The sequence below is a fragment of the Sorex fumeus genome, unplaced genomic scaffold, assembly GCF_029834395.1.
Source record: "Sorex fumeus unplaced genomic scaffold, SorFum_2.1 ptg000075l, whole genome shotgun sequence".
Lineage (NCBI taxonomy): Eukaryota > Metazoa > Chordata > Mammalia > Eulipotyphla > Soricidae > Sorex > Sorex fumeus.
In genome coordinates this window covers 11,979,911-12,005,652 of record NW_026606132.1, presented here as the reverse complement: position 1 = coordinate 12,005,652, position 25,742 = coordinate 11,979,911, and the positions used below count along the sequence as shown (strand labels likewise).

The window sequence follows — 25,742 nt, the reverse complement described above, 5'->3', positions numbered from 1 at the left end:
TCTGAGTCACAATTTGTACACATCTCCAAGTACTTTTTTAAAAAATTGAATCACCGTGGGATACAGTTACAAAGCTTTTATGATTGAGTTTCAGTCATATAATGATCAAACACCCATCCCTCCACCAGTGTACATTTTCCACTAGCAATATCCCCAGTATGCCCCCTCTGCCACTCCCCTCCCTACCCCACCTTACCCCCTGCCTCTGTGGCAGACAATTTTCTTCTTACTTTCTCTCTACTTTTGGGCATTATGGTTTGCAAAACAGATACTGAGAGGTCATCATGTTTGGTCCTTTATATACTGTCAGCACACATCTCCCATCCCGAGTGATCCCTCACACTATCATTAACTTAGTGTTCCGTTCTTTATCCTGGCTGCCTTCGCTCCCAACTTATGAGACAGGCTTCCAAATGTGGAGCAGTCTTTCTGGCCCTTATCTCTACTGTCCTCTATTCACCAAGTATTTTAGATCCACTTGTTCCAGAACATTTAAGAATGATTTAAGTAAGCCTAGGTAGAGGTGGAATTCATTTTTTTAACTGGTTGAAAAATATTTGTTTTATTTTTGTTGACATCATTGTTTTACAATACTATGGAATTGCAAGGGGGCATAGCTTCACCCCTGTTTATGTTTATAATTCTAACCACTCTGACCACCAGATTTCCAGGACCATTCCACTCCCCAAAAGACCCTTCTATTCACTTTCCCTACCCCTTCTTTAACCCTGTGGTAACCATTATAATTTTACTGAGTCTAAGGAATGATTTTGTTGGGTTTTTGCCAGTTCATTTGCTTTAGTTATTTCTATTCTACCTATGAGTGAAACCATTCTGTCATTGTATTTCACTTCTAGACCTAATGCTTCCAAATTAAAAAGAGGAAAGGAAGAAAATAAAATAGTGAACCATAGTGTAGAAGTAAAATTCTGTTTAAGAAAACTCAGTCCCACAATTTTGTGTGACTGGGTAATATCCTTACTCTCTCTGAGTTTCAGTTTTCTTATGTATACAAAGAAGTTGTGCAAAGTTGTACAATGTGATGTTGACGATGCATATATTTAAGGGTTGCCTTGTAGACGAAATGAAATACTGTGTATGAAACAGTGCTTGGTTATAGTTGCCACTTAATAAATATGACATATTAATATCTAAACTGTTATTCAGTCTATTGGTATCATGGAATGTTTTCACAAAAAATATGCATACATCCAAGTTTTTCTTTAAAAGATTAGAGGGTTTTCACAGCACCCAAAAGGAGAGAGAGAACAAAAGGGAATTCTTTGCCACAGAGGCAGGGTGGGACGGGGGGGATGGGGGGTGGGAGGGATACTGGGATCAGTGGTGGTGGAGAATGGGCACTGGTGGAGGGATGGATACTGGATCATTGTATAACTGAAACCAGAGCACAAAAATTTGTAAGTCTACAATTGCACCTCATGGTGTTTCTCTAATAAAATTTAAAAAAAAATAAAGTAAAATGAAAAAAATGATTAGAGGGTTTTGAGTGTCCTGAAGAAGGTCACTGATCACACATAGATACCTGAAGAATTTACTTTTAAATAAGACCTTCTGAATGGAAACATATGCTTCATGCCAAATTAATTAATCCAAATGTGAAGTAACATAGTAGCAAATTAATTAATCTAAATGTAAAGTAGCATAGTACCTATGCCAGATAGCCTTTGACAAAGATTACAGATTAGTAGAGAAGGTATCTAAGTATATCAGACTATGCATTAAATAGAATTTGTCATTGGAGGCTTCATACTGTGAGTCTGTATTATGCTACTAATGCTTTATTATAGTACAGTAAATGCTAGAAAAATAGAATAGAATCAATTGTAATTATCCTCCAGTGCAAGAAGTGGGCTACTAATTAAGCATGGTGTACTTGAACCTATAAATGTCTTATAAGGATAGATATCACTGCATCCATTTTGAGAGTTGAAGTCTTCATGGAGATCTCCCATCCTTTGGATTCAGTAACCTATCCAGCTATTCCTAGATTTTTCAGTTAGGAAGCCCAAGGCCATGGAGAATTCTGGTTCTCCTCTGCCTGCTTTAGGAGACCTCCTTCAGGTCATTTGGAGTAGGTTATTGACTGGCTCATGTATTTTGCTACACATTTACAGGACAATATTACAGCTGTCACCAAAGAAGGAAAATTTCTGATGATAAATCTGGGAGGTCCTTCCACTGAAGAAGATGTCAGTTCAAGTCTAGAGCGTCGTCAGCCAATAAGCCGTGACTGGCAAACTGTTGACAAGTGAGTCTCTCCCATTTGGAGGTGACTATTTCTCATTTCATGCTTTTCAAAGGGAATAAAATTATTTTTTCTGTAATAAGTTCAGTGTGAAAGCTTCCTTAGACATCTGAGAATCAGACAACTCCTTCCTAAGTTGTGTGTCAGAGATGAGTTTGCGTGTAGAAAATGCAAGAAGAAATTCAACACTGATGGTCACTACCAGAGTCAGACAGCCCTGTCTTTCACTTTGTCTATAGATTCTTAAAGTACAGATTAGGTATATCTACCTACCTACAGAATCAATGGTCATTTCCCTTTTCTTTATTAAGATTACTGACTCAAGTACATGATATGGAAGTTGCTTTTGATGGATTTTGGGAGAAACATCAGATAAAAATGCAGCAGTATCTGCAACTATGGAAATTTGAGCAAGATTTTCAAGAGGTCAGTTAAAACATTCTTTTTTCATTATGCCAGATGTACTTACTTGCGAGATGCATATTTTTACCTGCAGAAGAATTTAAAGGGAGGCAATTCTGAATGATCCTTAACTTTAGAGTGTAGGAAACAGTCATACTGTCCAGTTTTCTCCATCTTTAGCTTACTCATCTCTTAGAAGAATATGCTTAAGTGCCAATTTATATGGCACTGAACAAATTTCTACAGATCTTGCTGTTTATTAGTCACATTTATTTTAGGTGTAAAGTCCTTTAATATTGTGGGGTAGCTTTCTAAGGACATAGTACCAATTTCTTTCCTGGTTCTTTAAATAACACATACAATATAACATATCTCTTGGGGCCCCCTGGGGAGAACATTTTAAATCCAGGGAGATATCTTGCTTCTCATAAAAGTTCCCATAGACTTAGTATCAATGGATGATTCTTGGTTTTAGCTAACCTTTAATCTGATGGCTGTGAAATGCTGATTTTCCAACTTTAGTGCCCTGCCCGGGTGCCCTGTCCCCAAAAGCACATCTGTTAACCAGTGCAGACCTATCTAAGCAGAATGGATCAATTCTTCATTTTATCTACTTATCCGGTTCACACTTTCCTCATTTTCAGGTCCTTATAACTATTCTTTTCAACTGTTTTGATGTTTTGAAGTAATTTCTATGTTGGACACCCACATATAATTTTAAAGATTTTTTTTGTTTAATTAAAAATGCTTTACAAAGTTATTGATAGTTGAGTTTTAGGCATATAGTATTTTTTTTTGGCTTTTTGGGTCACACCCAGTGATGCACAGGGGTTACTCCTGGCTCATACACTCAGGAATTACTCCTGGTGGTGCTCAGGGGACCATATAGGATGCTGGGAATTGAACCCAGGTTGGCTGTGTGCAAGGCAAACACCCTACCCGCTGTGCTATCACTCCAGCCCTGGCATGTAGTATTTCAACACTAGTCCCATCACCGGTGTCAACTTACCTCCACAAGTGTTCCCATGTTCCATCCCCATCTCCAGCCCCTGCTAGACCCCTTACCTGTCTAATTGACAGGCACATTACAAAGTTTCAGTGGTTGCAGCTTTGATCTCATGTTTTCAATGTTGTTGAATCTGTGTTTTGGATTTATGACTATACAATTCACGGTCACAGTCCTCCCGTTATTCATCGATTTGCTCGAGCAGGCCCAGTAACATCTCTGTCGTGAGACTTGTTGTTACTGTGTTTGGCATATAGAATACGTCATGGGTAGCTTGCAGGGCTTTGCTGTGTGGGCGAGATACTCTCGGTAGCTTGCCGGTCTCTCCAAGAAGGGTGGAGGAATTAAACCCAGCTTGGTGGGGCTGGCTGCATGCAAGGCAAACACCCTTCTGCTGTGCTATCGCCCCAGCCCATACAATTCATAAAATAGAAAACTTTTATGGAGCTGGAGAGGTATTACAGCAGACAGGGTACTTGCCTTGTACACAGCCAATCTCGGTTTGATTCTCAGCACCCTATATCATTCCCTGAGCCCCACCAAGAGTGATCCCTGAGTGTAGAGCCAGGAGTAAGCCCTAAGCACTCTTGGGTGTGGGTCTAAGACCAAAAAATTGTTTTACTTTTTCTCCTTCTGGCATAAAAAGATGCACCAAGATCATCTTCTTACTGCTCTGCCTCTGTACTGGCCCTCCCGTTGATCGTCGATTTGCTCGAGCGGGCCCAGTAACGTCTCCATTGGAGACTTTGTTGTTACTGTGTCTGGCATATCGAATACTCTTGGTAGCTTGCCGGGCTCTCTGAGAGGGGTGGAGGAATCGAACTCGGGTCGGCCATGTTGACCGCTTGTAAGGCGAACGCCCTACCCACTGTGCTATTTACTGAGGACTCCTGGTTTCTTTTTCTGGGAAATGACATCACTTGATCACTTCACTTCCCGTTAATCGTTGATTTGCTCAAGCGGGCTCCAGTAACGTCTCCATTTGTCCCTGTTGCGTGCTAGTGTAGCCCAATGGCGTCTGTTCATTCTAGGAACACGAAGAGCCTCAAACTGATCGTTCAGGATCTTGATTGTTTAGGATCAGGAAATGACATAGAAGATCAAAATCTGGATACTAGGTGTGCACATTTGCTGCTGAAGACTCTTTGTTTCTCGAACAATTTTCACTTCAGAGCTAGGGAGTATATATGCATGAACACACATATATTCCTCCTACGCACCCACATTAACATGCCTTCACATGCACATAGTGGTATTTTATGAATTATAAATATACACTAAGCCAAAGTATTCTTTTTCTTTTAAGAGATTATATTGACTTCTGTGAATAAAATAGCAAAATAATTTACCAATGTGTAATTTTTATCTTGATATTCTTATGTAATATATGCATTTTCAATGCAGCTTGATGATTAAGGGAAAACGCTTAAAATTGTATATTTTCAAGACCTTTCCCCCTAATTTTAGCTTGTGACTGAAGTTGAATTTCTGTTAAACCAACAAGCGGAGTTGACAGAGGTAACAGAAACTCTCTCTGAAGTTAAACAAAAAATGCAAAAGTTGGATAACTTACATGAAATTTCTCAGGTAAGAATCTATTTCACTCTACAGATAATATGGTTGTTCACTGCCCTTAAGGAGTATATCTAAAATTTTGATAATTTTCATACAAACTCTTTCAATTATTACTCTGTCCTAGCAACAATCTCTGTAATTGGTTGATTGATATTGCTCTACATTCTATTCTATTCTGTTCAATGTGGGCTGGAGGTGACCCTGGAGATATGTTAGACATGTGCTATAGTTACACAAGGAGGCCTCTGAGATAATGGTGCTGCAAGCCCAATGATAGGAACAAGAGTATAATCATTATTTTTTTGCTTTCTGGATCACACCCGGCGATGCACAGGGGTTACTCCTGGCTCTGCACTCAGGAATCACTCCTGGCGGTGCTCAAGGGACCATATGGGATGCTGGGAATCGAACCTGGGTCGGCTGCGTGCAAGGCAAACGCTCTACCCGCTGTGCTATCTCTCCAGCCCCAAGAGTATAATCATTTTAAAGAAGCTGAAAACATGTTATACTAGGAATGCTACTTGGGCTGAAGGTATGGTTTATAGTAGTAGAGCATATGCCTTGCATGTGTGAGACTCTTGGTTCAAGCCCCACACCACATAGTTCTCTGAGAATCACTGAATGTGAATCTGGTGAATCTCCCTAAGCATTTCCTAGTGTTGGTCTGGGTGGCTCCTGACACCAATAGGCTTGCCCTTCCAAGCACAACAAAAATAATAACAATAGCAGCAGCATCAACAAAAATTTTATTTGATGCTTGAAAATGATGGAAATGAACAAGTTTAAATACACATAATTTGTTATTTACACTCACACCAAACAAATCTCCATATATCTACTTAGTTTTATTAGCCATGTGACTGTAGAATAAAAGTATTAAAATTTCTAAGTCTCAGTGTCCGCATTGATTGGGGATGGAATAAACTACTTTGGATGTGATTGTGAGAATTCATTTTGATGTTGTTGATAAAACACTGTGCACAGTATCTAGAATTTGTAAACACATGTTGAGTGCTCACAAGAGCTAAGTACTATCTTCTCTTCTTAATGTGTGTTCATGATTGATGAGTTAATACATAACAAGCTAACTTTACTCTCATTTCTTGTATAAGAGCAAGGTTATAATTTTTAAGCAAGCAAGTTAATTTAGGAGTGAAACACACCAAATGAAAACACAAATTTGGTGGCAGAAGTTGAGGTATGGTTCTGGAATTATCTTTGAAGGAGGGGTAAATTATAAGACTCTTATGGTATATTATGGAAGGAAAAAAAAAGAAAACTGGCTTGGAACCTAGAGACTTTTTGGTTTTAAGATAAATCTTTAGTTTTAATTGTGGTCAAAAGCACAAAATAAAATTTGCCATCTTAATCAGTTTGAAGTGAACACAGTTCATTAGAGTCTAGTATATTTATGTTGTTGTGCAACCAATTTCCAGAACTTTTTTGTCTTGCAAAATTGAAACTCTGTATTCATTACACATAAATTCTCTATTTTGAACCTGATTTTCCAGTCAGCTAGACAAAGTGATCACTTCTGCAATCTGGGCTTCAGTTTTCTTTATTTTACCATGAAAATATTGCCTGAGTTCCTATGATGTTTCAGTCTTTAGAATGGGTAGAGTCAGTGGTTGAATTAATGGAAGCATGACGCTAGGATCCCTTTTGATATGGAAACCCAGTTGAGTTCAGCTAGGCAAAGTGGTCAGGTATATGATGATTCTAATGAATTTTTCAAGGTTGACATATGATATCCATTAGCTTTCAGTTGATGCATTCTTTACTTGCTATAAGTATGTACTAAGTATGTATGTACCCTGGCACGACACATCATAAGACACTTCCTACCCATTTTACATAATTACCACACCATTTTTGATGAGGTCCAGACAGTAGGCAACAAATCAAAGAGAGAAACATATATATGCGTCTCTCGGAGAGCCTGGCAAGCTACTGAGAGTATCCCGCTCGCACGGCAGAGCTTGGCAAGCTAGCCGTGGTGTATTCAATATGCGAAAAACAGTAACAATAACGGGTCTGATTCCCCTGACCCTGAAAGACCCTCCAATACATTGGGAAAGATGAGTAAGGAGAGGCTGCTAAAATCTCAGGGCTGGGTCGAATGAAGATGTTACTGGTGCCCGCTCGAGTAATTGATGAACAACGGGATGGCAGTGATACAGTGATGTGCCATGGGACACAAACCTCATATACATTCCTTTCCCCTATTTACATGGGCTGGATAATATTCTGTTTGTTACCAGAAATTCATGAGTTTTTGGTGACATCATTGATGTAACTAATTGCTGTTATTTTAAGGCTTTTTTTCAATTTCTTATTTAGTCTGCAGAAGTATGACATCAAATCACATTTTCCACATGGTTAGCTCCCTTGCTCAATCAATTAACTTCTTAATCCCTTTCCCCTTCTCTGAAGAATTCATACAGTTCTTATTTTCCTTCTCTCTTAAAATCAGAATGTATTATCAAAGGCCCATTTTATGATATTACACGGACACAAACTTGCAGCAAGTCACCATTATGCACTTGATTTGATCTGCCAGAGATGCAACGAACTACGTCACCTCTCTGATACTTTGGCAAAAGAGATCAAAACAAAACGGATCCAGCTCAGCAGGACCTTTAAAGTGCATTCACTTATACAGCAGGTAGTGTTATGATAAATGATGCGTTTCTGAAAAAGAAAAGTTTCCCTTTCTGGATTGCTTATGGTGTGTAGGGAGTCATGGAGAGTGTTGCAATTGAACTGGTATGAAATCTTAAGTACTGAATTTGATTGTGCTTACTTAACCCATTTAATTCTGCAACGTTTGCAGCAGGTCGAGTATTGTAAGGATTTTTATTTTTTTCTTTTGAGGCAATATCCAGTAGTGTTTAGGGCTTACTCCTACCTCTCTGCTCAGGGGTCTCACCTGACAGGGCTCTGGGATCATATGAAGTAATAGGGATTGGGCCTGGGTTTGAAGCATGCAAGACAAACTCCCTTCCTCCAGGCCCAAGTATTGTAAGGATGTTAACCTCTATTCTAAATATTGAGATTGTGGTTATGATGGAATCCTTACCATTTTGTGAGGGTTCTACTCTGGTCATGTGTGCATGCAGAACACAGCCAGCAGCCTTAGAAACATTTTGCTGAATCCTGAAGCAACTTTCATATTTCATACTTTCATGATAATCCATTAAACAGTCACTGGAAAATAGTCCTCTTTTGCTTGTGGGTCTGACCCATTTCATGATTAGGCAATGAAGAGGAGATGTATTTTTGCAGTGGGAATAGAGACTAAGGCTACTGCTTTGAGACAGTATATCGGAACATGAACATCTCAGACTGTGCATCTTCCTTGGCAAGGAAACTTTGGCCCCTGTTCTTGACAATCATTCTTTGCTTATAATACTTTCCCTTCTGTTAGGAGTTTCATAATTCAGTTATTGATTTGGGGGGAATAGCATGTAACTGAATTGTTAGTATTGAAAGAGTGGTCAGGTCCCTGCTGCAGAATGAGTTCCTTGTTATGCAATCAATGCGGTGCTTCGTAAACTTGGCTCTTCATCAGAACTACCTGTGGAGCCTGCAAATATATCAATGCCTGGTTTAAGACCGGGAGTGACTGACCCAGAATAACAGAGGGCAGGACCCAGGTATCTTGACTTTTAAACATTTCTGAGAGCAGCTCTGTTTTAGAGAAGCTAGGGCTATTCTCTTTCAAGAAAAAACTTCTTCATTCATGGTGTGTGTGTGTGTGTGTGTGTGTGTGTACACGCCCATGTGCCCATGTGCCCGTGTGTGTGTGTGCGTGCCTTTGCGCATGCTTGCCTGTCATTTCTTGTACCAGGCCCGCCAATGCTGTGATGAAGGAGAATGCCTTCTAGCTAATCAGGACACAGAAAAGCTTCAATCTAAAGAAGATATCGAGAAAACCGTCCAGGGCATCAAAAACTTTCTGGAAATGGCGCTGCCCTTTCTCAATTATGACATTGAAAGCTTGCCTTGTGAATTTGATGTGATTGTATCTCCTGAACTCAAGGTAAGAGACTTTATCTACCAAGTTTAAAAAAGGTAGGGTTTTGTTTGGGGGGGGTAGGTTATTTTTGAGACATACCCAGCAGTGCTCAGGGCCTATACCTGGCTCTGTAATCAGGAGTAAAGACTGATTGTGCTTAGGGGACAATATGTGGTTCAGATTCGGCCAGAGACAGAGAAAGAGCCTAAATCTCTGTAACTCCCTCTCTGGTCGCCAAATAAGTAAAGCGAAAGATTCGATGCAGTTGTGTGGATAAGAGTATTTGAACGTTACAGTTAAGTTTAGTCAAGTTGTATTGACTTAGTTGCCTTAGGGGTTAGGGTGTGCCACATTAAGCATCAAAGAAGTCAAAAACTGTTCTTGCTACATAATGGAGGATAATTTTCTTTTGGAACTCTGACATTATTTTTATTTATTTCTAAGAGTAAAGGTGGGCTGGAGCGATAGCACAGCGGGTAGGGCGTTCGCCTTGCACGCAGCCAACACGGCCGACCCGAGTTTGATTCCTCCGCCCCTCTCGGAGAGCCCAGCAAGCTACGGAGAGTATTCGATATGCCAGACACAGTAACAACAAAGTCTCCAATGGAGATGTTACTGGGCCCGCTCGAGCAAATCGACGATCAACGGGAGGGCCTTTACCTTTGGGGCTGGAGCGATAGCACAGCAGTAGGGCGTTCGCCTTACAAGTGGCCAACATGGCCGACCTGAGTTCAATTCCTCCGCCCCTCTCGGAGAGCCCAGCAAGCTACCGAGAGTATTCGATATGCCAAACACAGTAACAACAAAGTCTCCAATGGAGACGTTACTGGGTCTGCTCAAGCAAATCGACGATCAACGGGAGGGCCTTTACCTTTACCTTTACCTTAAGAGTAAAGGTAAAGGCCTTTTATTAAAAATATTTTTAGCACAGCGGTAGGGCGTTCGCCTTACAAGCGGCCAACATGGCCGACCCGAGTTCAATTCCTCCGCCCCTCTCGGAGAGCCCGGCAAGCTACGGAGAGTATTCGATATGCCAGACACAGTAACAACAAAGTCTCCAATGGAGACGTTACTGGGCCCGCTCGAGCAAATCGACGATCAACGGGGGGGCCTTTTTAAAAAAAATGAAGTTTTATTTACATTACCACTAATAATGGTTCCTCGTGAACATAATTCCATCACCATTATATCTGTCTCTCTCCCCGAAGGGGCTCCCTCAACCCTCCAATTCAGTTTTGTGTGTCAGTTCTTTAGTTGTGTTGTATTTGGATCTTTATTGCTGTCTCACTATCTTGCTATGATTCTTAAGTCCCACGTATGAGAAAGTTCATTCTGTATCTATCCCTTTCATTCTGATTTTTACTCAGCTTGATTTCATTATTTCTAAACTCTTTTCACAGAGTAGGAGACCTCACTTACATATTCTTGTGCATCCTTGGCGGCTGGAGCCATAGCACAGTTGGTAGGGCATTTGCCTTCCACACACCAACATGGCCAACCCGAGTTCGATTCCTCCACCCCTCTCGGAGAGCCCGGCAAGCTACCGAGAGTATCTTCCTGCATGGCAAAGCCTGGCCAGCTCCCCATGACGTATTTGATATGCCAAACACAGTAACTGGTTTCACAATGTTACTGGGCCTGCTCGAGCAAATCGATGAAAAATGGGAGGATAGTGATAGTGATAGTGCATCCTTGGAGAAAGGTCCAAGGTACTACTGGCCCTTGTCAAGACCATTCTATCCCAAATTTCTTTCCTTTGTACAGCAGTAACCACCAACTAATGCTCTGTGGTCACAGATTGGAGTTCCTTACTCAGTTTGAGGGTGAAGGGCTTAAGCAAGGATCTGGTCCTTTCCAGAAAAGGAAAACAGGCAGAAGTTGGATTAGCCGATGACCTATAGGTTAGTTTAACATCACCCTCTTAGAGATATCTTGATGGACCCCCCAAATTGCAGATGAGCACATTTGTGGTGTTTGCTGAATGACTTTGGGTCAGTATCTAAATTTTTGTTGCTTTGTTGCACTTCTTTAGGGATATGCCAGAAAATCAGAAAAAGTTCTATGGCAATTGGTGGTTGGAAGTCAACAAGTTTACTTCTTGCTATCTCAAATCATCTAGGAGGGCAGAATGGTCATCTGTCAGTTGCTTGAGGACCTTTTAAAAATAGGGACGGTATAGAATATCCCACAGGCTGACTCCTATGACATACTGAGTCATGTGACATTAACTTGGTGACTTTCATATGTTGACTATACCTTCTTTTCCAAACATTATCTTTTCCTGTACCTTCCTTATGCAGTGTTTTATCATGACTGATTGATTTTCTTTTCCAAGTTGTTTTGGTTGAGATCTTTTGTTTTTTTCAATCACATAAAGATAATGGATTGAACTGTTTCCATGGAATTTCCTAAATTTTACTTATATTTTAAACCCTAAGTTTGTTTTTTGACTGAATGAGAAAAGTGTTCAAACAACCCCATTTTGAAAAATACGCCTCAAAATTTATATGCAACTTGTAGGTTCAAATGCAGTCTATACAAGTCAAGCTTGAAAGTATTCGAAACATATTTGAGACTCAACAAGAGGATTTAAAAAATACTGCAGAGAAGCAACTGACTCCCATCCAATTTGTGGTACCTGCTTCCAGCAATTCTTTGACCAAATCCAGAACAACATTGTTCACACCGAATCATGGTAATGTATCTTCGGTATGTCTTTCCTAGTGTTTCTTTTTTTCCTTTTCCTGCTATAACTTACCTTGTTCCTCTTGATGTGAGTCTTAAATTAGTTCATCAATCCTGATAAATTTAAATTGCATTTAAGTGTCTTTAGTCATATTCAATTATATTGTATAAAGCAAGAGGCATGGTTGATATTACCAATCAATAGACAACTGTAGTACAAAAGGAATCTAGTATAAGATGATGCAAATCTCAGAAATGAATAATCCAACAATGAGTCTTAACATTTTACTAGGATAAAGCTCACCCTTTTCTTCAGTTTGTAATGAAAAGCATAGGAAACTGGAAACACACACCATTGCATTTCTCAATAAATGATTACTTGAGTAAATTTCTATAAATATAGTTAAGATCATTGAATGGGTTACCTTTTTCTAGGTATGTACAGACAAATATGCTAATTTTGCTAGCAATTTGCCACTAGTCCATTTCTCATTTTCATCTTTGTAGACTAGTTTCACCATGTATTATCCATTTTCTTTCTGTATTCTATGGGATAAGGTAATTTTCTTTACAATTGTATTGAACTACTCTGGAAATAAGATACCTCTCTCACTCCAAGGCTCCCTTGAGCTGCATTTGGGGCCTCTTAGAGAAGAGTAATTTCATCTTTGGGTCCTTAAGTTATTTGAATGGGTGAACAAGACTAAATTTGGTTTCTCTGATCTGAGAGACTCAGAAACTTCATTAATGTGTGGAAACTGCTTTGAAATTCAGTAAAAGCTTCAGCCAAGGCCTAATGAGTATAAAAATCCAGCCCAGAACCAGCAGGGCTCAGGTTCAAAAGAGATGATTAAAGCAGGTAACCACAATAAAGTGATAGAAATTACATAGTTGATAGTTACTCAACATACAAATACACTTACAGCTAAAATCATGAACAATGCCAGAAAGGAATAATGTCCACTAAGAAGATATTTGGTTAAAATTAAAAAACAAAAACAAAAACAATACCCCTAAGCAGAAGACAGATTTCTGGCTCTTTCCTGCAGCGGGACCTTAGGCAGTTTAATCATTTTTAGTCTCAGTTTCCTAGTTTATAAAATTGGGAAAATGATTTCTATATTGACTTGAAAGGGCTAGAAGGGAAAACCATTTTCTTTTTTTTTCCCTTATGAGCTTCTTTAATGGTGTTACATTTTCTTTCTTCGGTGGGAGATGAGGAGATGAATATTCTTTCTTACAAGTATGTAAACTATTTCAAAAGGTACCATCCTTATTGCTTTTGTCAGTACATTCTCTGCATGTGTGTAAATGTGAACACCAATTTGGCTTCTAAAATCAGTGGCAATTCATTCTGGCATTCTGCCTCCAATTAACTCCCCCACCCATTTTTTATAATAACCATCTATTATGCTCTCCAAATTCTACTTACCTTGGAAAATGAATATCGAAAAGGTAAATTGTGCTTCCAAATGGAACCTCTTTCATCAAATGATCACTCAGAAAAAGAAAACAAGAAAATTAATTGGCAATGCTAAAAAGAATCAAGCTTTCTTTCATTTTAGAGACTTGTGTCATCCACAATAAAACTATTTGTTGGAAGTAGCCTGGATTTGCATCAATTTAAGATTGCTTAATGTATTTATGAGGAGGAAGGCAGCTTACTGAATAAATGGTGTGGGTGGATAAATTATTTTATCCATTATGCATCATAGTTTGTAAATTATGCCAAAGCTTTACTTATGCTACAAGCATTGTTCATTGTACCTTATTGCTCTACCAGTAATGGAGTTTGTAGCAATCAGTTGCAAATAATTCTTTAAGACTATTTTTGGCCAAGCTAAATATGTAAAATTTGGTCAAATTAAATTTTTATTATGTGCTAATTTTTCACAAGTCGGTATTTTTATTTTTATTTTTTATTGATTTGCTCCACCAAGCATCTTATGTCTACCATAGTGTCCAGAGCCTAACAATATCTAATAAGTTTTGTTGAATTAATATTTACTAGAGAGGAGAGTAATGGAAGAAAATTGTGAGGACTGTAGTGGGGGTCTGAGCCCTTAGATATGTAGTTCTAATATATATTGTTGTCTTTTGTCTCTATTCTTCTTCATTTAGGCATCTGGATTTACAAAGTCGTTGACAACACTTTCAGGCATATTTCACCAACTCCAATCACACCCAGTGTCTGCGGCCCTCCATCAATGTCCCCAGGTTCCATTCATTCACCCGCTGTTGATAAGTCTTTCTTAACAGATTAATTTTTTTAGGTTTAAATACAATAATTCAGGTCCCTTGTTTGTAGTAGTGTTGACTCTAGTGGTTTTGATATATACAGCTCCCTCACCTCGACAACACTGGTGTGTGTCCAAGACCCATGCCTCTTGTTCCTTGCCCCTGTATAACCTCTAGTCTGTTTCTTCTTAGTTCCCCCTTCATCTCTCTTTTTCTTTGCTGTTTTCATTTATGTGATCTCAGGCCAAGCCCCAGATCTACATGTTCTCTAGTGGTCCCAGTGAATTTCCTATGAGGACTTTCTTCCAGCATATCCCAGATGGCTGTCATCTCTCCTGCAGACCTCCTCTGCCTGAGTTTCTCCCATCACTGTGATTCCTGCAGTCGTGTAATCTGGGATTTTAGCTCCCCGCTTCTCACACATTCCCCGTCTCTAATTAGTACAAAAAAGAAAAACATTACTTCTTGGGATTTGTCTACATATTGCAGCAGTCCTGAGTTGCCATCTCTGTGCCAATCCTGAATTAACTCCTCACGCTTAAAACAAAATCGCCTTCTAGCCTCCCTAACTCATTTTATCTGCACTGCCATTTCCCTGACCCGAGCCAACATAATATGTTGCTTTGTTAATTGCAACAGTCTTCCTGACTCCCAAATTCCCTTCTCGTATATCTAAAGTTGTCTTACGTTTTGGAATTTGTGTGTATTATTCTTTCTCTAGAACATTGTTCTCTTTTCTCTCCTCTTTTCCTCTGAGACCTCTTATTTCTTATTCCATTTCCTATCTCAGCCACTTCCGTTAGGTAAGATTTTCCTACCTGCCTCTTCTCTCAGTCTGGTTTGATTCGGTATTCATGCTACATGATACCAAGCACCTCTTCATTTCTTCTCACCCTAGTGAAATTGTCAGTGTTTGATCTCTCTTTAGATTCTTAAATCTTCTAGGCAGAGACTGTATATAAATGTGTCAAGTATCAAACCTTGGGCTACCTCCAATTCAAGGCAAGTACTTTACCCACTGCACTATTTCTCCAACCTTTACACCCCATATCACCCTGCCAAATGGTTCTTGAGCTAAGAAATGTGTGTCTAAAAGAATTCTTGTAGGATACAGTAGATAATGTTGATTTGGGAGGGGAGGAGTTCTCCCAAGCAGTGCTTAAGGCTCCTTAAGGCCCCTCCTTATGTTCCTGGACAACCAGGCCAGAGGTTTAGGGGCCTGAATATGTGGTGCTGCTGAAACCCTACAGTGCTAGGGCTTACTGGGGCTATCCAGGCAATGATTGAGACTTCTGGGCTATACCCAGCCATAATGCTGGGAGAGAGTGGGATGGACCATGAAGTGCTAGTGATCAGACTGGAGTCAGCCACATACAAGGTGTCCACACCTTAAGCACTGGATTATCTAGCCCAATGATAATGGAGTTTTATCTGTTCATACCTTACTTTAAAAAGCAGAGAATGTATATTAGATAATATATATGGATAATATATATGTTCTTGTGTTCATCTTTTATATCACATCATAAATTATGTTAGGGCAGAATATGTCATTGATGACAGAAATTCATAAAAACAAGACAACTTTTCATTCTCCTAACCAGAGAAAATTTTGTAAAAAATCTGCAAAGTAGAGACATTTATTAAAGGGATGATATAATGTATTCTGACATTTTATCTAAAGTATTTCACGTTATTTATTTCACCTGTAAAGGTGATTAGAGGTTGCCTCAAAAGCCTCCATCCCTCTCAAAAAGCCCGGCAAGCTACTGAGAGTATCCCGCTCACATGGCAGAGCCTGGCAAGCTACCCATGGCATACTCGATATGCCAAAAACAGTTACAATGATGGTCCTCATTCCCCTGACCCTGAAAGAGCCCCCAGTATGCCATCGGGATACACTAGCATGTGACAGGGATGAATGGAGACATTACTGGTGCCCGATGAACAACGGGATGACAGTGATACAGTGATACAGTGATCCCCAGAACCAAACATGGAGCTTAATATATAGTATAGGGACTCAATAATTTCATATATATTTGCATTGTTGAAAGAATAAATACAAATACCCTGATTGTCAGAAAATGCCTTTTCTGTAATTTGTACATATAGTCCTTTATTGACTCTTAATGGATTTGCAAGATTTGAATTAATAGAGCTAATTAGTAGAATTCCCTGTGTTACCTATATAAATAAGTCGCAATTTTTATGTCTTTCTTAAAGTTGATGGATATCAGTATTGAGAAATTGATTTCCTATGGTTATTTTCACTAAACAATATATATATATTTCTGATTAAGTAAGACATGTTTTTGCATGCATATGAAATACCTTTATACTTTTATTTATTTTGGGGAGAGTTACACCTAGCTGTGCTTAGGACTTACTCCTGGCTTTGTGCTCAAAGGTGACACTTGGAGGTGCTCAGGGTATTCATATGGTGCCGGGGATCCAACCGGAGTCTACCACATGAAAGGCAATCACCTTAACCTCTGGGCTATCTCTCTGTCCCCTGAAATATCACCTTAACCTCTGGGCTATCTCTCTGTCCCCTGAAATATCTTTTAAAATAAATTAAAATGAATTATTAAATCTAGAGAAGATAAGAGCATAAGTTTCCTGATGTGTTTTGCTATGGCTCCTGACAAGGAGGAAAAACAAGAAATATATTTCTTAGTGCAGAGGAAATATCCATGCAGTCTGTGTGAGTGGCAGTCTATTTTTCAACAATCTTAGGGTATTTACCTAGAGGTGATGGGCTACACCTTTTTATTGCAAGGAATATCTGACTCCTTGCTTAATGACACAGGGGATCACTATGTAAATGGGAACTTTTAAAATTTAATTAAAGAGAAAAAACTTGGAATTTTGCTGAAATTGGTTTTTGTTTTGTTTCAGCATTTCTAACATGCTTTGGCAATGTTTTATATAATGGTTAGAAACATGTTCTGACAGCAGGCTGCAGGTTTGAATGTTACTTTTCCCTATGTTATCTATAAAGTGGAGATAAAAGTAACCCTATCTTGGGGCTAGAGCAATAGCACGGCAGGTAGGGCATTTGCCTTGCACGCAGCCGACCTGGGTTCGATTCCCAGCATCCCATATGATCCCCTGCGCACCACCAGGGGTAATTCCTGAGCAAAGAGCCAGGAGTAACTCCTGTGCATTGCCGGTTGTGACCCAAAAAGCAAAAAAAAAAAAAAAAAAAAAAAGTAACCCTATCTCTTAGGGTGGTTTTGTTACAAAAGAAATGTGTAGGCTTTAGAATAGTACTTGGTGTGTGGCAATTGCTGAATAAAATGCTAGATGTTATGGTTATTAGCTATATTTAGATATTTTTTCAGAGCCTTGATCCAGTTAATCAGTTTACTACAATATGACTAAAAGCTTCTATGTTAGAATGAATCTTAATCTGCAAATAATTATGAGTAATGACACCTAGCTGTGTGCTCACTTAGCAATCAAGCAAAATTTGATGAGAGAAGGTATAGCAAAACTATTCTCAATAGGAAGTTCAAGTCATCTAGTAAGTCTGACCAATCAACTGTTTTGCATACTGATTTGAAAATACAAGGAAGAATCTTTCTCTACTTACTCTGTATGTTTGTATATTTTAAACTTTAAAATGTTGATTTGAATTTTGTCTTGAAATTCTTTCTCTGCATTTCTCTACCAGGGCAGAAGACTTGGACACAAAGTCAGAGCAACTTAAAAGTAAGTAAATATAATTAATTAATCAATCCAAAATTGGCATTGTTGCTGTAGTTGCAGAATTGGCTTGTGCATGTGTTTGTGGGGGGATGTAAACCATGCTTTTAATTCACTGAACCAATATTGTGTGTATGAAAACGCATTTAATCTAAAAGAAAAAGCTTCTGCTGCATAGTGTCTAATTGCACTCCTGGCATATTCCCAAATGTAGGAGCAGTTTCTTAAGACTTGGCTCAAATTCAGAATGGTTTCTTCAGGGCATCTCCTCTAAGTTCCAGCTTCTCTTTCCCCTGACTCCACCTCAATACATTAAGATTTGGATAGCTCTGTCCTGTCAAAGGACATTTTTTTTCACAAGTAGTTATCTTGCAAGTATGAAACAGGAACAAAAACCTTTCAATAATCCATTTTGGGCCACACCCAGCTCAGTGCTGGTGACTTCTGTCATCCTGCTCCTCGGTATATCATTCTTGGTGATACTCCGAGGGAACCATGTATTATCAGTGATGGAATCTGGATCTCCTGCACACAAAGCATGCATTCTGTCCTGTCTCCAGTCCCTTATTTTTTTGATACAGAATACCTTTTCAGGTGTCTGTGACATTGAGGTATCATAATCATTTCAGGATCCTGTATTTTCTTTTTGTGTTTTTGGCGGTTAAAAAGACTCTAATGGGCTGGATCGATAGCACAGTGGGTAGGGCGTTTGCCTTGCAGGTGGCCTACCTGGGTTGGATTCCTAGCATCCCATATGGTCCCCCAAGCACCCTCAGGAGTAATTCCTGAGTGCAGAGCCAGGAGTAACCCCCGTGCATCGCCTTGTATGACTCAAAAATGAAAAAAAAAGACTAACATTTTCTCAAGAGACATTTTAGCATAGTAATACAGATTGTACAGCTAGGTTGGGTTTTTTTAAACCCTAGTTCCATCATTTAATTGACTATATAATATTGGGTATGTTTCATTATCTATAAAAAGGGGACTGACAGTAGAAAACCTCATAATGGAGTTGTCACTGTCACTTTCCTCCCATTGTTCATCGATTTGCTCAAGCGGGCCCAGTAACGTCTCCATTGTGACAATTGTTACTGTGTTTGGCATATCGAATACATCACGGGTAGCTTGCCAGGCTTTGCCGTGCGGGTGAGATACTCTTGGTAACTTGCCGCACTGTCTGAGAGGGGTGGAGGAATCGAACTCAGGTCGGCCATGTTGGCTACTTGCAAGGCAAATGCTCTACCTACTGTGCTATCGCTCCAGCCCAATGGAGTTGTAGTTAAGAAAAATAAGCAAATAATGAGTGGCATATGGTGGTATTCTAAGTGTTGTTTTACAATTATTAGCAGGCTAGTGAATGGTCTACAATGACATACCATGACAAATTATCTAGATGTAGAGCTACAACTTTTTCTTACTAGAGAAAAACAGACTGGGTGCTAAATTCCACAGTCTTAAATATATTTCAGTTCTGGTTTCTGCTCATATACCTTTATACTCCTTTGTGTGGATTGATTTGCATATTCGCAGGGAAAGAATCTGTGGGCATACATTTTCTGGTGAGATTTCTAGCTGGGGTATCCAGCTTCAAGTGCAAGCCAATCCAATACAGAGTTATGTCTTTTTATGTGGAGCTTGACTTAAACCCATGGTGTTCGGGGGCTATTCATGGCTTTGTGTTTAGGAGTGACTCCTGGCAGTGCTTGATGCTGCAGTATATGTGGTGTCCAGTGTCTTCTGCAAGTGAGGCAAGTGATTTAACTCTTTGTAGTATCTTTCCAGCCCCCCAATTTATGTTTTGTAGGTTCCAAACTTATAACTTATAAACATGCTGAAATTAAGCGCTATGTCTGATAGTTAGCATATGCATTATTTTTTTGTCTAAATGACAGCTTTTAAATGATGATAATGTTTGGTGTGTTCAAGAGATATAACTAGTCAAAGCCCACTTTTTGAAAGAAACTCGTATGAGAACAGTTGTAGATCATAGACTTGAATCTATTTTCTCACTTATTTGTTAGGCTATCTTGGTCTTATCGTTGCACATCTCTGTGCCTCAGGTTTTCCCATCTGTAAAATGGAGATAAGTAGTCCATTGATGGGAAGAATAGCTATAATGATATGTGGTAGTACCTTGGACTGTGCCTCCTCTACATAAAAAGTGGTACACAGGTTCTTATTCCTTCCCAAACCTGTTTGTAGCAAGTAGGTCTTTACTCGAGCGGGCGGGCCCAGTAACGTCTCCATTGGAGACTTTGTTGTTACTGTGTTTGGCATATCGAATACGTCACGGGGAGCTTGCCAGGCTCTGCCATGCGGGCGAGATACTCTCGGTAGCTTGCTGGGCTCTCCAAGAGGGGCGGAGGAATCGAACTCGGGTCGGCCATGTTGGCCGCTTGTAAGGGGAACGCCCTACCGCTGTGCTATCGCTCCAGCCCAGCGGGTGGGGCATTTGCCTTGCATGCAGCCAACATGGCCGACCCGAGTTCGATTCCTCCGCCCCTCTCGGAGAGCCCGGCAAGCTACCTAGAGTATCTCGCCTGCACTGCAGAGCCTGGCAAGCTCCCCGTGATGTATTCGATATGCCAAACACAGTAACAACAAAGTCTCACAATCGAGACGTTACTGGGCCCGCTCGAGCAAATTGATGAACAACAGGAGGACAGTGCCAGTGCCAGTGCCATATAAAGATAACTTAAAAGCAACAAGTAGGTCTTATTTTGTGGAAATTATTTAGCTGATAGATTCTTCCATTTATACATTACAGTCGCTATCAAGTAATAGCCCATTTACTGGAAAGTTAGGGATTTTGGTAGGGCAGATAATGGCTACATCCCAGAAGAGCAAATAGCCATCACAAATCTCTTGTTAATTCCATAGGCCAGGCCAAGTCCTGTGGAATCTACAACGTAAGTTGGCATTTTAAGAATAAGTTATATATGGTAAAGCTAGGCATAGCTATGTTCCTGCCATTTCAAGAAATAAGAGATCTTCACATTTTATCTGTTCTGGCGTATATGGTTAGATATTATCACAATATTCATATTCACGATAGTGCCACTGAGTCATTAGGGAAAGGATCAGTGTTGTCAAATATCCTTGGTTAAAGAATTCAAAATATCAGGGGAAAGGGAGATTACACAGCAGCTAAGGGGCATATCTTGCATGCTGCAGACCCAGATTTGATCCCTGGAACTGCTTATGGTTCCCCAAGTCTGCCAGATGTAACCCTTAAGCACAGAACCAGGAATAAGTTCTGAGCACCAGCAGGTGTGGCCCCAAGCCAAAAAATTAAAAAGTCATGTCATATTCTTCGAAGTGTTTTTTATCAAAAATTACTAAAATAAAAAGCTATTTTGGTTCTTTAGTGAATAAACTTTAGTTATTTGGGAAATTATTGTCTTCCCATTTGCCACGCCCCTGCCATACACAAAGTGCTAAATAAATAAAATATTGCTTAGTGTCTAAGTACATATGATTAATATCTTAAATCTGCACAATTGGGCAACTCAATTTTTTACTTGTACATATCAAAATTATGTCTGAAAAAAATAATCATCAGGATGCTATTTTTTTTCAGTTTGTCTATACCGTGAGGTCTTAAAGAAGACTTGGTTTGAGCTGAACTCTACAGGGAAAAAATACAACAACCACAGATGCTAAGTTATCTTTTATTTTTATATTTTCAGATTGAAACGGTGCCAGATTGTCAGGAGAAAAGAAAGTCTGATCCATCTCCCAGTTTGAAGAGTGACAATACCCTGGATATTTTAAAGAGGTATATTTCATGTATTAGGAGTGATAGCACAGCGGTAGGGCGTTTGCCTTGCACGCAGTCAACATGGCCGACCCGAGTTCGATTCCTCCGCCCCTCTCGGAGAGCCCGGCAAGCTACCGAGAGTATCTCGCCCGCACGGCAGAGCCTGGCAAGCTCCCCGTGACGTAGTCAATATGCCAGACACAGTAACAACAAAGTCTCCAATGGAGACGTTACTGGGCCCGCTCGAGCAAATTGATGAACAACGGGAGGGCCTTTACCTTTACCTTTAACCATACATCTTACTTACCAACCTAACCTCATGCACACATCTATCTGTCAAGGTAAATGGACTTGGACTTTTTATTTCACAGAATGGGGATCTAGGTATGATGAAAAGAACATCATTAGCTGTCAAAATACCAGAATTAAGCCCAACTCACATATACACAGTTTAACGACATGTCAGTTAGAAAGTAGTCCTCTTCAGAATCTTTGACTCCTCTTTTGAAAAGAGGTGAAAGACAATGGAGCCGTGTTTGAAAAACTACAAAGCGGGGCTAGAGCTATAGTACAGCAGGTAGGGTGTTTCCCTTGCACATGGCTGACCTGTGTTGGATCCCAGGCATCATATATTGTCCCCTTAGTACCACTAGGAGTAATTCCTGAGCACACGGCCAGGAGTAACCTGGGCACCACCGGGTGTGACCTAAGCCCCCCACCCAAAAGACAAAACCAAATCCAAAAATAAGTCCAAACTGCAAAGGATGTATGAACTTAGGATGTTACTTTATAAAGGTTCATATTAGTCATTTTTTATCACTTTCATAATATTTTGTAAGTACTCTGACATAAGAATTTTTGCTCTTTAAATTTTATGTTTTGGGAAAAATTGTATGAGTATTGTATTTTTCAGAGTTCATTAAATATTAATTATTAAAATATAGGAAAAAAATCAAAGATTGAAGTTAAACTAATGGATTAATTAGTATTGGGGAGTGAAGAAATTGATTTTAATAATATAAATAGGAAATCACATTGAATAGAAATTACATTTTATTTTAAAGCGACAGTAAATAAAATTACTACAGAAACTTAATTATGCACTGTAATTGGGGAATTAAGTATAATAGATTAGCTTCATGTCCTGGAAAATTTCAGAACATTATTGAGAAAAGGAAAAATTTGTTTCTATAATATTGTCATTTTCGAAAGAGGAAATTTTAGCTCAAAAAACATGTTTTCCAGAAAAATTATTTCCAAGAATTTTATGAATACATTTTGTGACTTTTTAGCAAATTATTCTTAAGCACAGTGAATTAGAAATAAAATTCTTTACCAAATCAAGCTCCTGAACCTCTTTCTCTTTCTTTAAAATATATTTCAAAGAGTCTTATGTGTAATATGACCTGTGCTGTAATTACTCTACAAATACATCACTAATTACCCATTATTTTAGAAACTATAGAACTGATTTTATATTTTGATGATAAAACAAAAATCATTGGTAGTTTCTGTGCATCAAAAAAGGCTTACATTTGTCAATTGATAATGAACATAACTGAAGTGTGATACTGTTCTGAACCAATAAAATAACTGGCAATTATGGTCTTTTCATTTTAGCCATGTCCTAAATGAACTGATAAAGACAGAGAGGTTGTATGTCCATGAGCTGTTTACTGTTCTGTTGGTAAGTAACTCCAGTAGTATTTTCCCTCTCTGTCTTTCTCTGCTATGCTACCCTGCTCCATTCATTAAGAAGTGTTTAGGATTATCTTTCTGGCTCATTCCTTGATTGTCACTCCACAGCAGTGGGTTTTTCTTTTCTTGTTTGAGTGGCATGTACATATTTGGGTTCTCCTTCAAAAAAGAAAATTGTATAGTTAGAATTTATTACTGAAGTGATAAGCTGTTCTCTTAGGGAAACAGTAGACTGTTGTAATTACTCCTAGGGTGCTATTTAAAGATTTTGATTGAAAGGAATAAAACTGGCAGGAAAATAATCTATGGATACAAAAGTCATATTAATTTGTTAACATTAACACTTGTTACCAGTTTAAGGAAAGGTATAATTTGACTTGTAGTATAATTTTCTGTTTTTTCTTTTTATTTTAAAATATTTTTAATTAAATCACTGTGAGATACACAGTTACAAAGTTGTTCATGATTGGGTTTCAGTCATACAATGTTCCAAAACACATCGTTCCACAGTTGTTCATTTCCCAACAACAATGTCCGCAGTTTCTCTCCCTCCACCCCCAGCCTCTATGGCAGACACTTCTCTCTCTCTCTCTCTCTCTCTCTCTCTCTCTCTCTCTCTCTTTCTCTTTCTCTCTTTCTCTCTCTCTCAATCTATTTGGGGATTATGGCTTGTAATACAGGTAATGAACGGTTATCATGCTTGTCCCTTTACCTACTTTCAACACTCAGTGCGTGTCCAGAGTGATCATTTCTAACTATCACTATCATGATGGTTCCTTCTCTATCCCAACTGCCCTCCTGCCAACACTTGTGGCAAGCTTCCAAATGCGGACCAGTCCTCCTGGACCTTGTTTTTACTGTCCTTGTATATTAGTATCATCTATGTGTTTGTTTATAATATTTCACAAATGAGTACAGTCATTCTATGTCTGTTCCTCTTCTTCTGACTCATTTCACTCAGCATGATACTGTCCATGTCCATCTATTTATAAGCAAATTTCATGACTTCCCTTTTTCCTAACAACTTCATAGTATTCCATTGTTGTAGATAGATGTAAAAGGTAAAGGTAAAGGCCCTCCCGTTGATCGTGGATTTGCTCGAGCGGGCCCAGTAACGTCTCCATTGGAGACTTTGTTGTTACTGTGTTTGGCATATCGAATACTCTCGGTAGCTTGCCGGGCTCTCCGAGAGGGGCGGAGGAATCGAACTCGGGTCGGCCATGTTGGCCGCTTGTAAAGCGAACGCCCTACCGCTGTGCTATCGCTACCACAGTTTATTTATCAGGTCATCTGTTCTCAGGCATTCTAGTTGTTTCCAGATTCTGATTATTGTGACTAGTGCTGCAATAAACATAGAAGTGCAGATGGCTTTTCTGTGGTGTGCTTTTGCGCTCTGAGGGTATATTCCCCGCAGTGTATTTCTGGGTTGTATGGAAGATTAATTTTGTTTTTTGAGGATTGCCCCTGTTGTTTTCCAAAAAGGCTGGACCAGTCAGCATTCTCACCAACAATGAATGAGAGTCCCTTTCTCTCTCCGTCCACACCAGCACTGGTTGTTCTTGTTCTTTTTGATGTGTGCTAGTCTCTGTGGTGTGAGATGATATATTATTGTTGTTTTGATTTTCTTCTCCCTGATAATTAGCAATATAGAGCATTTTTCATGTGCCTTTTGGTCATTTAGATTTCTTCTTTGAGGAAGTTTCTGTTCATTTATTCTCCCCTTTTTTATGATGGGATTGAATGCTTTCTTCTTGTAAAGTTCTACCAGTGCCTTATGCAGCTTTGAAATTAATCCCTTGTCAGATGTTTATTTGGTATATAATTTTTCCCATTCCCTGGACTGTCTTTGTATCTTGATATAATAGAAGATGTGAGTTTCCAAGAAAAGGTTTGTGGTGGGTGTGCATGGGACTCGAGCAATCAGTGGCTGAGAACCTCTTCTCCAGGTGGGTCCATGGCGATGACAGACAGGCGAAGGACCATGGGAATGGAGAAATAGGTCCTGGGACCCAGGATGGTCGTTAGACAGTTTATTTCTCTCTCCTCCGCAGTGTAGTCCAATCTCTCCCTTTACAGCGCAATTGTATTTGTAGTTTTGGTCATAGTCCCAGTCATCATAGTTCCATCATCCAGTCTCCTTTTATACCTCAAAGTCCTCTATCTTATTAGATATTCTTCCTTGTCTCATAGTAGTCTCATAGTCCTCTACTTCCAGTAATTGTTGTCATCTAGTCCTCTCTTTAGTCCCAGAGTCCTCAAGGTCTCCAAAGTCTCTATTCCCCTCCTTTAGTCTTCAAAGTCTCATCGTTGACTTTCTAGTCTTCAACATTTAGTCCCATCTTACCCTTTACAGCACAGTTATATAAAAATCATGAAGGGTAGG

The 25,742-nt window shown here is 39.3% G+C and overlaps 1 protein-coding gene across 2 annotated transcripts in view; it reads left to right on the top strand.

The window, feature by feature from the left end:
* MCF2 (MCF.2 cell line derived transforming sequence) overlaps window positions 1-25,742 on the top strand; it is an 82,709-nt gene that overhangs the window by 15,618 nt on the left and 41,349 nt on the right. For both annotated transcript variants that reach the window (XM_056130183.1, XM_056130182.1), the window contains exons 5-13: window positions 2,136-2,269; window positions 2,578-2,692; window positions 5,142-5,261; window positions 7,723-7,914; window positions 9,100-9,291; window positions 11,788-11,962; window positions 17,870-17,907; window positions 21,591-21,679; window positions 23,282-23,348. In XM_056130183.1, coding sequence (XP_055986158.1) covers window positions 2,136-2,269; window positions 2,578-2,692; window positions 5,142-5,261; window positions 7,723-7,914; window positions 9,100-9,291; window positions 11,788-11,962; window positions 17,870-17,907; window positions 21,591-21,679; window positions 23,282-23,348 — 1,122 coding nt within the window. The remainder of the gene's footprint in view (window positions 1-2,135; window positions 2,270-2,577; window positions 2,693-5,141; window positions 5,262-7,722; window positions 7,915-9,099; window positions 9,292-11,787; window positions 11,963-17,869; window positions 17,908-21,590; window positions 21,680-23,281; window positions 23,349-25,742) is intronic.